At 45.4% G+C, this 12,509-nt stretch overlaps 1 protein-coding gene across 1 annotated transcript in view; it reads left to right on the forward strand.

Moving 5' to 3' along the window:
* LOC112397973 (zinc finger protein 416-like) overlaps positions 1-6,425 on the forward strand; it is a 10,586-nt gene extending 4,161 nt beyond the window's left edge. Inside the window, 2 exon segments of the mRNA XM_024742323.1 lie at positions 2,037-2,504; positions 2,507-6,425. Coding sequence (XP_024598091.1) covers positions 2,037-2,504; positions 2,507-3,603 — 1,565 coding nt within the window. The 3' untranslated portion in view covers positions 3,604-6,425.
* The last annotated feature ends 6,084 nt before the right edge of the window (positions 6,426-12,509 follow it).

Consider the following 12,509-nt stretch of genomic DNA (forward strand, 5'->3'; position numbering starts at 1 on the left):
TTTTTTTTTTTGCGGTACACGGGCCTCTCACTGTTGTGGCCTCTCCCATTGTGGAGCACAGGCTCTGGACGTGCAAGCTCAGCAGCTATCTGATTTTTATTCTTCTTTCTATTAATGTGGTATATCACGTTTATTGTATTTGCTGAAATGTCTTTGCATCCCAAAGGTAAATCCCAGTTGAACATGCTGTATGATACTTTTTTAAAAAATAAATTTATTTATTTATTTATTTTTGGCTGTGTAGGGTGTTTGTTGCTGTGTGTGGGCTTTCTCTAGTTGCGGTGAGCAGGGGCTACTCTTCGTTGTGGTGCACGGACTTCTCATTGTTGTGGCTTCTCTTGTTGTGGAGCACGGGCTCTAGGCGCGCAGGCTTCAGTAGTTGTGGCACATGGGCTCAGTAGTTGTGGCTTTTGGTCTCTAGAGCTCAGGCTCAGTAGTTGTGGCACACGTGCTTAGTTGCTTTGTGGCATGTGGGATCTTCCCAGGCCAGGGCTCGAACCCGTGTCCCTTGCATTGGCAGGCAGATTCTTAACCACTGCACCACCAGAAAAGCCCTGTATGAAACTTTTAATGTGCTGTTGAATTTGGTTTACTGTATTTTGTTGAGGATTTTTGCATCTATGTTCATCAGGGATATTGGCCTTTGATTTTCTTGTTTGTAGTGTTCTTATCTGACTTTGGTGTAAGGGTGATACTGGCTTTGTAAAATGAGTTTTGATGTGTTCCCTCCTCTTCAGTTTTTTTGACGATTGGTATTAAATGTTTCATAGAATTTACCAGTGAAACCAGCAAACACTGGGATTTTCTTTTGGGGGAGGTTTATTATTACTGATCCAATATCCTTACTCATTATTGGTCTTTGATTTTCTATTTCTTCAAAATTAAATCTTGGTAGGTTGTATATTTCTAGGAACGTATCCATTTCTTCTAGGTTATCCAATTTGTTGGTGTATAATTATTCATAGTAGTGTCTTATGATCCTCGTATTTCTGTGGGATCAATGGTAATGTTTCCTCTTTCATTTATAATTTTATTTATTTGAGTCCTCTCTTTTTTTTCTTAGTCTAAGAGGTTTGTCAATTTTATCTTTTTCAAAAAAATCTTAGTTTTGATCTTTTCTATTGTTTTTCTAGTCTCTTTTTTGTTTATTTCCACTTTTATCTTTACTGTTTCCCTCCTTCTGATAACATTGTGCTTAGTTTGTTCTTTTTCTAGTCTTTGAAGTGTGAAGATAGTGTGTTTACAATCTTTCTTTTTTTCTTAGTGTAGATATGTATCTGCTATAAAACCTTCCCCTTTTAGAACTGCTTTTGCTGGGTCCCGTAAGTTTTGGTATTTTGTGTTTCCATTTTCATTTGTCTCAATATATTTTTTGATTTCCCTTTTGATTTCATCTTTAACTCATTGGTTGTTCAAGAGTGTGTTATTTAATTTCCACATATTTGTGAATCTTCCCATTCTCCTCCTGTCATTATTTTCTATGTTTATCTTATTTTGGTCAGAAAAGATATTTGATATGATTTCAGTTTTCTTAAATTGGTTAAGACTTGTTTTGTAGGCTACCATATGATCTATCCTGGAGAATTTTCCCTGCACTCTTGAGTAGAGTATGTTCTGTATTCGATGAAATGTTCTATATATGTCTGTTAGATACATTTGGTTTATAGTGTTCAAGTCCACTGTTTCCCTGGCCATGAAGGTTTTTTGTTTTTTGGGGGTTTTTTTTTTGGCGGTACGCGGGTCTCTCACTGTTGTGGCCTCTCCCATTGCGGAGCACAGGCTCTAGACTCGCAGGCTCAGCCGCCATGGCTCACGGGCCCAGCTGCCCCGCGGCATGGGGGATCTTCCCAGACTGGGGCACGAACCTGTATCCCCTGCATCGGCAGGCAGACTCTCAACCACTGCGCCACCAGGGAAGCCCGTGAAGGTTTTTTAAGATGTCAAAACATCATATTATACAGAAAGCTTAAAAAAGAACATGATTAATACTCTCCCACCATAATCAGCATGATTCACAAATATTTCTCTTCTTTCAGTTTGTTTGCATGGAACAGAGAAGAAAGAGACACCTTCTGAGCAAAATGTTTCCCTAGAAGTTTTGTCACAGGTCAGGACTCCAAAGGTAGGTCCAATCAGCCAGAAGGCTCACCCTTGTGAGAAATATGTCCCAATCCTGAAAGACATTTTGCACTTGGCTTACCTACCTGGGCAGAAACCATACTTGACTGGGGCATGTGCAAACCTACGACAGCTTCAGAAGCATTTCAGTGCAAAGAAAAGTGACATGGATAGGGCATCATTTGTAAAGAGTTGCATATTCCATGTGTCAGGGCATCCCTTCACCTGTAGGAAGGTTGGAAAGGACTTCCCAGCTACTTTGGGTCTTCTCCAGCACCAGATCACTCCCACTTGTGAGAAACTCAACAAAATCACCAAGTGTGGGGAGGCCTTTCATGGTAGGAAAAGTCATTACAAGTTGTGTGAATGTGGGAAAGCTTCCAGCTACAGAGTCTTGTTTACCACCCAAGTGTCTCTACTAGGAAAAGGGTTTATGAGTCTAGCAAATATGGGAAAGCCTTGCACTGTAAGTACTCACTTGTTCAGCTCCAGAGAGTCCACACTGGAGAAAGGCCTTATGAGTGCAGTGAATGTGGAAAATCTTTTAGGCAAAGAGCCACCCTCATTATACACCAGAGAGTTCACACTGGAGAAAGGCCTTATAAATGTGGCGAGTGTGGAAAATCCTTTAGTCAGTGCTCCAATCTTATTGAACACTGCAGAATTCACAGTGGAGAAAGGCCTTATGGGTGTGAGGAATGTGGAAAAGCCTTTGGGTGCAAATCCAATCTTGTTCGGCACCAGAGAACCCACACTGGAGAAAAGCCTTATGAGTGCAGTGAATGTGGCAAATTCTTTAGACAATGTTTCACGCTTGTTCAACACCGGAGAATTCACACCACAGCAAGGCCTTTTGTGTGTGTCTAGTGTGGGAAATCCTTTAGCCAAAGAGCCACTCTCATTAGACACCAGAGAGTTCACACTAGTGAAAGGCCTTATGAGTGTGGGGCATGTGGGAAAGCCTTTGGATCCAAATCCAAACTCAATCGGCACAACAGAAGTCACACTGGAGAAAGGCCTTATGAGTGTGCTGAATGTGGGCAGTCTTTCAGACAAAGCTACAGCCTCGTTGAACACCAGCGAATTCATAGTAGAACAAGGCCCTTTGAGTGTGGCCAGTGTGGGAAGTCCTTTAGCAGAAGAGCCATCTTCACTAAACACCAGAGAATTCACACTGGAGAAAGGCCTTATAAATGTGGCGAGTGTGGGAAATCCTTTAGTAGAAGCACCAGCCTTATTCAGCACTGCAGTATTCACACTGGGGCAAGGCCTTATGAGTGTGGGCAGTGTGGAAAATCCTTCAGGCAAAAGTCTGTCCTTATTCAACACCAGGTAGTTCACACTGGAGAAAGGCCTTATGAATGTGGCGAATGTGGGAAATCCTTTAGCCAGCGCTCCAGCCTCAATCTCCACCGAAAATTTCACACCAGGGAGAGGCCCCATGAACACAGGAAGTATGGGAAATCCTTTACTCCAAACAGCTAACATTGTTTAGTACCAGGAAGTCCACACTCTGAGAAAGGCCTTAGACCTCAAGGAATTGCTATCTCCTCAATCATTATAATAGCACTAGACAGCTTCTGTGAGGGAGCCGTCTGCCTTGAAATTGAACCTCATACCTCCCACTTTCCAGAGGGGTGAAATTCCCAATGAGTTCCAGGGACCTGTGAAGCTTACAGGAGCTACATTCCATGTTCTAAACTCCCCAGGGCCCTTGTCAGAGTTACATCTCTGATATTTTCTCTGGTAGAACCCACCTCACCCCTCCTGCCTTGCACAGTATTTCATTGGTCACCCTGATGTGCTAACACAAGGCAGATGTCTGTGCTCTCTCCTATTCCCTGGAGGAAATCTTGAGTAGTCTGTGCCCTTACATTTTCCTATTTCCAGTTGACTAAGTATGAGTCTGACCCTTCATCAAAATTGTTGGTTTCACATGACATTTGTGGTTGATATTCCTGCCTCAAAGTCACCAACTGGTAATTGCCTTGCCCCCTCCCCCCACCATTGCTCTGGTTTGTGTAGCAATAAAGGTCTTATTGTTTAATCTACCTTTAATCTCAGGGGTTGTATTCACTGCGGGGGGTGGGTGGAAAACAGAATTGGCCTGTTTGTATGAAGGGATGGGTCCTCAGCCTCTTGTGCCTCAGCAGGGACAGTATAATGACAGGAGAATAGTTTTCATTCTAGTTTTAGCCTAATTTGCATTGCTCCCCAAGACCTCCTAGGAACTAAAATAATGCTTTGTGGTCCTAATTTGGGACCTGGCAGTCTACATATTGTATGACCACAGGTTACCCTGAGGAGGGGTCACTTATTTTGGCAAGCTCCAGGGCCTTTGGGACTGCCATGACTTTGTCTCATATTCCCAGAGGGTGTCCTATAATGCCCAGCACTGTTGAGGGGAAGCTTTTCACTGGGTTCTCCAAAGGAACCAAGTGTCCTGATGTTCATAATTCTGTGGACTGGTATCCCTCCTCACACTACAGGAGCCGCGTTTCAACCATACTTGGTAGTGAAATCCTGGGTGGGATTAATAGTCAGTGGAAGAGCATGCAGCAAATTAAATGGAGTGTGCCTCTTCTAATGTGTGTCCATAAATCTTCCAGTGACTATGGCTGTGAGGAATCACAGACCCTCCAAAGGCTGTGTACCTCCTATAGCTGAATTCATTGTCAGCAAACAATCTAAAGGTTTTGTGAATTCTCATTGTCTTTCTGGGCTGGTCAACTCAAGTCCGTTACTGTAAAGGCAGGGAAATGAGAACAGAGAATGGAGATCCTGTTGTCCAGGGATGTGTCTTTTGTGGTCCAGCCAGTGGTCCTGTTGTCCCAGACTGCAGGGGCCTCCATTGCTTGCCCATATTTCCAGCACTGATTCAGGGCTGCCCTTCCCACGGAAAGGGAAAAAACAGAGTGGAGTCAATATTGAGTTGTTAAACTTTCTGGTTTCCAGAAAGAGGGGGAGGTCCAGATTTTTTTTATTTTGAACCATTTATTTTAGAAACTTTATTGAGGCATAATTGACATGCAGTAACCTATACATATTTAAGGTGTATAGTTTGAAAATTTTTGCCATATGTATAAACCCATAAAACCAACAGAATCACGATAATGAACATAACCATGATTTACCTCATGCCCCTTTACAATCTCTCGTTGCCCTTCCCAAGCCTACAGGAGTCCAGTGATTTACTGCCTTCAACAATAAATTAGTTTGCATTGTCTAGAATTTTAGTTGAATTGAAGTATAAAAGTGTTTGCTCTTTTTTTTTTTTGATATTTTTCGTACTGCCTAATTATTTTGAAATTCATCAATGTTGCTTGTATGAATAGTTCATTTTTTTACTGTTGAGTAGTATTCTTGTCTATGGATATGATACTATGTGTTTATCCATCCATCTGCTAATGGGCAGTTGGGTTGTTTCCAGTTTGATGTTGTTAGAAATAAAGCTGCAATGAACATAGGCATACAGTTCTTTATATGAATATGTGTTTTAATTCTCTTGTGCCACTACTTCAGAGTATGTGAATGTTTCAATATTTAACAAACGGCCAAATTGTGATCTAAACTGGTTGGACCCGTCTGTGTTCCCACCAACAGTATATGAGAGCTCCTATTCCTCCACATCCTGCCAATACTCGGTATTGTCAGTCTGTTTAATTTTAGCTGTTTTAACAGGGGTGTAATAGCATCTCACTGTGATTTTAATTGCAGTTCTCTGATGTTCATGATGTCCAGCATTTTTTTCCTGATTATTTGCCACTTGTATATCTTCTTTAATGACTGTTACTACCAGTTGCTTATTTTGAAATGGATGTTGGCTGATGTTTCCTTTTCCATTAATAAATAAAAGACATATGTCTAACAAAGACAGGTTTGGAACTTCACTCATTCCTCAGCAGTGATGTGTCATCTTTACTAAAAGGAAGTATTATTACTATCAGAATATTTTCTCAATTGTTTGTTGCTATTCTGGGAGTGTAACACTCCCAGAGGCTATATACTTTCAAGCGTTGTCTACCTTCCTAACATATTCTCCACCACTTTCGTAAGTCTAGCCATTCAAATAAACAAGGCCCATTTTGTAGAGTTTTTGTCCGTTTTTCTGGTGTATCTATGCCCATCCTGGCCAATTTCAAGTTGCCAAAAGGATGGCACTAAACATGGATTTGGGAAGAGTGTGCAGTAGCACAATATTATAATGTATTTCCACCATGCTGATGGAGTGGACACAAATAACCTCAGGAATATATATGAGTAAAACATAGTAAAATAATTTGGAAATGACAACTCTTTTTTTTTTTTAATTAATTAATTAAGTAATTGGTTTTATTTATTTATTTTTGGCTGCATTGGGTCTTTGTTGCTGCACACAGGCTTTCTCTAGTTGTGGTGAGTGGGGGCTACTCTTTGTTGCAGTGTGCAGGCTTCTCATTGCAGTGGCTTCTCTTATTGCGGAGCACAGACTCTAAGTGCTTGGGCTTCAGTAGTTGTGGCACGTGGACTTCAGTAGTTGTGGCTCACAGGCTCTAGAGCGCAGGCACAGTAGTTGTGACGCATGGACTTAGTTGCTCCGTGGCATGTGGGATCTTCCCAGACAGGGGCTCAAACCCATGTCCCCTGAATTATCAGGCGGATTCTTAACCACTTCACCACCAGGGAAGTCTCAACCCCATCATTATTGAGCAACTCATGGCCATTCTTGTTTCACCTGTCCTCACGCATATAACTGGGTTGTGTTACTTATAATCCCAACATCTTGTCATTCAATGCCTAATCTCCTCAGAATGTACTTCCAAAACGTAAGGACTCTTTCATAATCCTAATAACTTTCAGACAAAATTTTGAGTTGTTAAAAATATATTTTCAGGACTTTCCTGGTGGCGCAGTGGTTAAGAATTCACCTGCTAATGCAGGGGACACGGGTTCTCTCCCTGGTCTGGGAAGATCCCACATGTGGCAGAGCAACTAAGCCCATGCACCACAACTACTGAGCCTGTGCTCTAGATCCCATGAGCCACAACTACTGAGCCCGTGTGCCACAACTACTGAAGCCCACGTGCCTAGAGTCCATGCTCAGCAACAAGAGATGCCACTGTAATGAGAAGCCCATGCTCTCTGCAACTAGAGAAAGCCAGCGCACAGCAACGAAGCCCCAGTGCAGCCAAAAATAAATAAATACATTTTAAAATATATATATTTTTTCAGTGTTCAGTTTCTTTTTCAATTTTCCCAAAAATATGTTTGTTCTTTAAGGCAGTCAGATCCAAAACGGATCTATATGACTTTTAGTAGATGTATCTGGGAAGTCTCAATTCACTTATAGATATCACTTCATTTTTAAAAATTCTTGGGCCATTCATTTGTTGAAGTTGCTCTGTCGTTTGCCCATCAGAATTTGCCATGTTCTGGATTTGGGGTGTGCGTGTGTGTGTGTGTGTGTGTGTGTATAAGTGTTCGCTGCCCTGGGCTGTGCTGTGCACGGTCCTTCCAGCGCCCCAAGTCCGCGCTGGAAAATCACCAGCTGGGGGCTCCCAGTCAGTCAGCCTAGTGCCCTGGAAGAACGAACCTCTCTCACCTCCCCAGCTCGGACTTGCGCTCCCCCAAGAAGCTCACCCCACCAGGTTCCCCGGAACTGACGATCTTGTCCACAAAACGTGCCCCCTCCACGCGTCTCCGGAGCCCCACCTCAGAACGAGGCTAACGATCTGGTCAGACATCCTTGCATGCAGCTTCCAAAAATTCTGCCGGAATTTGACAGTAACACTAATATCCTCACATAGGCCGAGAAAAATAATAATAAATGCAACGTTTCCATTTAAAAAGTTTAACAAAACAAAACCCAGCATGGGAGTCGTTTATCCTAGTCTCTTATTTTGGACACCCCCCGAATTTCTGCTTCCATACGCAGTGACAATCCTAGTACTGCTCGGGCCCGGGGGCTTGGGGCGAGAGGGTGAGGGTCTGCTTCCACCGTTCGCACTGAATTAGGACTAACATCGGAAATGGGGGTCGGGGCGCATTCCTTCCAGGACCGCGGCTTACCCCCTTGCAGTCATGGACCTGTTTCTTCTATATATGAGACCCAGAATTGTTCCGGCTCTCTCCCTACACTGGCAAAAAGGCGCCCCCACCAGACCCGGGGCACAAGGGTCCGCCTTGAACACGTGAGAGTGTCCGGGGAGCTCTGCGCGGCCCTGTCTGCCCCGGCCTGCATCTTCTGGCGGGCTGTACCCGGGAGCGGCTCCCGCCTTCTCCTCCCCCAAATTAGGTAATGCCCAAAGGAGGTCTATGTCAGCAGGCTTCACGGACGTTCCTTGCCTTCTTGGGGGAGGTCATCCCCGAATTCGCTCAATTTGGGGGCTTCACGGGACCCTAACACCCCATTACTTAAACGCTCCTATGATAGAGGAACACAGGCAGACGGGCGGCAGGGGCTGCGAGAGAAGCGAGGGCGGCCAAGAGGGCGCAGATGTGTCCAGGCCCGCACGCCACCCCTCCGGCGCCGCGATGGTTTACCCCCGTGACGTAAGGGCTCATTCATAAACACTGTTATAAAGAGTGGAGGCGGTGCCGGTTGCTCCCCGCCTCTGGGCTGCTAGCTCCTCAGGCGGGGACCCAGCCGCCGGCCTGATGGGCAGGGACCGCGCCCCGCCCCGGCCCCGCTCCAGCCGCACCTTACCACCACCCTGAATTCTTCCGGCTTCAACGCACGCCACGCTTCAACGTCCGCTACCGCCTGGCGTGCTACCACGTGGTGTCCTCCCGCTGCTGCATCGCTTTCCGGGCCGCGGACGGTTCCTCCTGCTGTCACTTCCTGGCCGAGTCCTCCGGCACTGGCTCTCCCGACCATGCGCAGGAAGGCTGGGCTCGCGGGACTCACGGTTCGGCGTCCCTCCTTCGCCGGGGAGGGAGGCTGTCCCGGCCGGAGCATCCCGGTCGCGGGAGCCCTGGACTTGCTGGAAGCGCACGCACGCTTGTCCCGGTAAGAATGGTCCCTTTTCCGCGCCGGCTGTTTCGGAGCGCTCCGGCCCGCCCGCTGTGGCTTGTGTCCGGCGGGAGCCGCGCAAACGCGTGCCAAGCAGAGACTTGCTAACAGGACCCCGGCTCCCCGGGGAGGCGGCAGAAAGTGGGCGCCCTCCCTCCGCTGGCAGCCTGGAGCAGGCAGGAGGGGCGGAGAGGAGGGGAAGCGGGCGGGTGGTAAGGCGGTTTACCGATAAAAAGCGAGTTCACTCGGGAGACTCTTGAAGGGCTCCTGCATCAGTACAGAAGTCGGGTACATTTATAAGAACCCCCTTTCGAGCCGGTGATGCTGAGGGAATAATCGGAAAGCAGTCGCAGGATGGAGGAGAAAGGCAGTGCGCGGCAGAATTCTTGGGAGGAAATGGGAGACCTTCCATCCAGGATGAAGGGACAGAATTCTTGGGAGGAAAGGGGGAGACCTTCCAGCCAGGATGAGGGGCATATAAAAAGAAATGAGCAGTCCAGGACAGTTTCTCCTCCCTCTCACTCCACCTGTATCCAGAACCTGCTTGGTCCCCTCAGCTTTCCCCTTCTGTTTCCTTCTAGGACTTGTGCACAGACCTGGCCGTCTCCAGTGCCAACCTCATCCCAAGGGTGACTGCCATCCGGACCAGCCCAGACCTGCAGTGACTGGTACGGTCCACTGAGGTGTTCTTGGCAGCCCCATCACACAAGATTCCCCCACCCATACGGAATTCTTCTGGCCGGGATGGGGGTTATCCCGTTAAGACCATGGCAGGAGGCAGAACTCAGGGCGTTGGCAGGAAGGGCAAGGTGGAACAGGTGAGGAGTCGGTGGGCACCTTCTCTCTGTAGGGAGGGCTGGGGTGGCAGTATTGGAGGAGATGGGGAGCACGTGGATAGAATGAGGTCACTGATGGAATTCACTACACATCCTGAACTGGCAACCCTGGCTCAAAGCCCTTTCCATCCCAAGTCAGACTCTGATAGTACCACCCCAAGAAATAGCCTAATAGTTTATTCTTTAGTAGGTTCCTATCATGCTTGTAGACTGGGCTCTCCTTTCACTTGCTGAGGATCTTGTAAAAAAGAAAAATTTTCATATCTATTTTAATACTTTTGTTTGGTATGTGTATTTTCTTAAACAATGTCTTTATGGTCATATAGTTGATTTACAATGTTGTGTTAGTTTCTGGTGTACTGAATTGCTTTGCAGTACATCTATCAAAATATGTAAAATATATACATATATTTTACAAAATTATATATGTAAAACATATTCTCTTTCAGATTCTTTTCCATTGCAAGTTATTACAGGATAATGAATATGGTTCACTATGCTATACAGTAAATCCTATTGTTTATCTATTTATATATAGTGGTGTGTATCTGTTAATCCCATACTCCTAACTTATATACATCTTTATCCATTCATCTATAGATGGACACTTGGGTTGGTTCCATGCCCTGGTGATTGTATATAGTGCTGCTATGAACATAGCGGTGCACTATCTTTTCCAATTAGAGTTTTCTCCAGATGTATGCCCAGGAGTGGGATTGTTGGATCATATGACAGCTCTTATATTTAGTTTTTTAAGGAACCTCCATACTGTTCTCCACAGTGGCTGCACCAATTTAATTCCCACCAACAGTGTAGAAGGCTTCCGTTTTCTCCACACCCTCTCCAGCATGTATTATTTGTAGACTTCTTGATGATGGCCATTCTGACCAGTGTGACGTGGTACTTCATTGTAGTTTTCATCTGCATTTCTCTAATAATTAGTGATGTTGAGCATCTTTTCATGTGCCTGTTGGCCATCTATGTACTGCCAGGGAATTCCCATTTTGTCCATTTCTCGATTGGGTTGTTTTTTGTTGTTGTTGTTTTGTTAATTTTATTTTTTTGTTTTTTGTTTTTTTTTAATAAATTTTATTTTATTTTTGGCTGTGTTGGGTCTTTGTTGCTAAGCACAGGCTTTCTCTAGTTGTGGTGAGCAGAGGCTACTCTTCATTGCGGTGCGCAGGCTTCTCATTGCGCTGGCTTCTCTTTGTTTTGGAGCATGGGCTCTAGGTGCATGGGCTTCAGAAGTTGCAACATGCAGGCCCTACAGCACAGGCTCAGTTGTTGTAGGGCATTCATATTTGATTTGATATTAATTTCTTCTGCTTTCTCTGGATTTCTCTTTTCTTTTCCTAGTTTCTGAAGGTGGAATCTGAGTTCCTTGATTTGACACATTTTTTTCTGTAAGTGTTAAATGTGGGATAAATTTTCCCTAAAGTACTGCTTAAGAAAACGCCAATAGAACTTCCCTGGTGGTCCAGTGGTTAAGAATCTGCCTGCCAATGCAGGGGACACAGGTTCGATCCCTGGTCCGGGAAGATCCCACATGTGGTGGAGCAACTAAGCCCATGTGCCACAACTACTGAGCCCACACCCTGCAACTACTGAAACCCATGTGCTCTAGGGCCCACGTGCTGCAACTACCAAAGCCCTCATGTCTAAAGCCTGTGTGTGCTCTGCAACAAGAAAAGCCACCACAACGAAGAGTAGCCCCTGCTCGCTGCAACTAGAGAAAAGGCCACGCACAGCCACAAGACCCAGCGCAGCCAAAAATAAATTTAATAAATTAATTTTAAAAAGAAAGAGAAAAGAAATCGTCAATAAAAGGAATGCCCTGGTGGCCCGGTGGTTAAGAAGCCACCTTCCAATGCAAAGGACGCAGGTCAAATTCCTAGTCAGGGAACTAAGATCCCACATGCTGCAGGGCAACTAAGCCCATGCACCTCAACTACTGAGACCACACACTCTGGAGCCCATGGGCCACAACTAGAGAAGCCTGTGCAACTAAGAGCCCATGCACTGCAATGAAAAGATCCCACATGCTGCAGTGAATATCCTGCTTGCCACAACTAAGAGCCAATGTAGCCAAATACATTAAAAACAAAAAAGAAAACCCCAATAAACTGTTCCCTGCCAGGGCTGCTCCAACCCAGCCACCCTTCCAAGGCACTCACCAGGGAGTGCCCCTTGTCTGGGCCTGCTCCAGAACAATAAGCAGCTGTCCTCCTTTTATTCTAATATGAATATTTTAATAATCAACCAAAGGTATAGTATTTCTAATAGCTCTTTAAAATAAATTTATTTATTTTTAATTTTGGCTGTGTTGGGTCTTCATTGCTGCATGCAGGCTTCCTCTAGTTGCACAAGTGGAAGTTACTCTTCGTTGTGGTACTTGGCCTGCTCATCGTGGTGGCTTCTCTTGTTGCAGAGCACGGGCTCTAGGCATGCAGGATTCAGTAGTTGTGGCACATGGGCTCAGTAGTTGTGGCTCATGGGCTCTAGAGTGCAGGCTCAGTAGTTGTAGTACACGGGTTTAGTTGCTTCGCAGCACATGGGATCTCCTC

Source organism: Neophocaena asiaeorientalis, unplaced genomic scaffold (genome assembly GCF_003031525.2).
Source record: "Neophocaena asiaeorientalis asiaeorientalis breed wild unplaced genomic scaffold, Neophocaena_asiaeorientalis_V1.1 scaffold582, whole genome shotgun sequence".
Classification (NCBI taxonomy): Eukaryota; Metazoa; Chordata; class Mammalia; order Artiodactyla; family Phocoenidae; genus Neophocaena; species Neophocaena asiaeorientalis.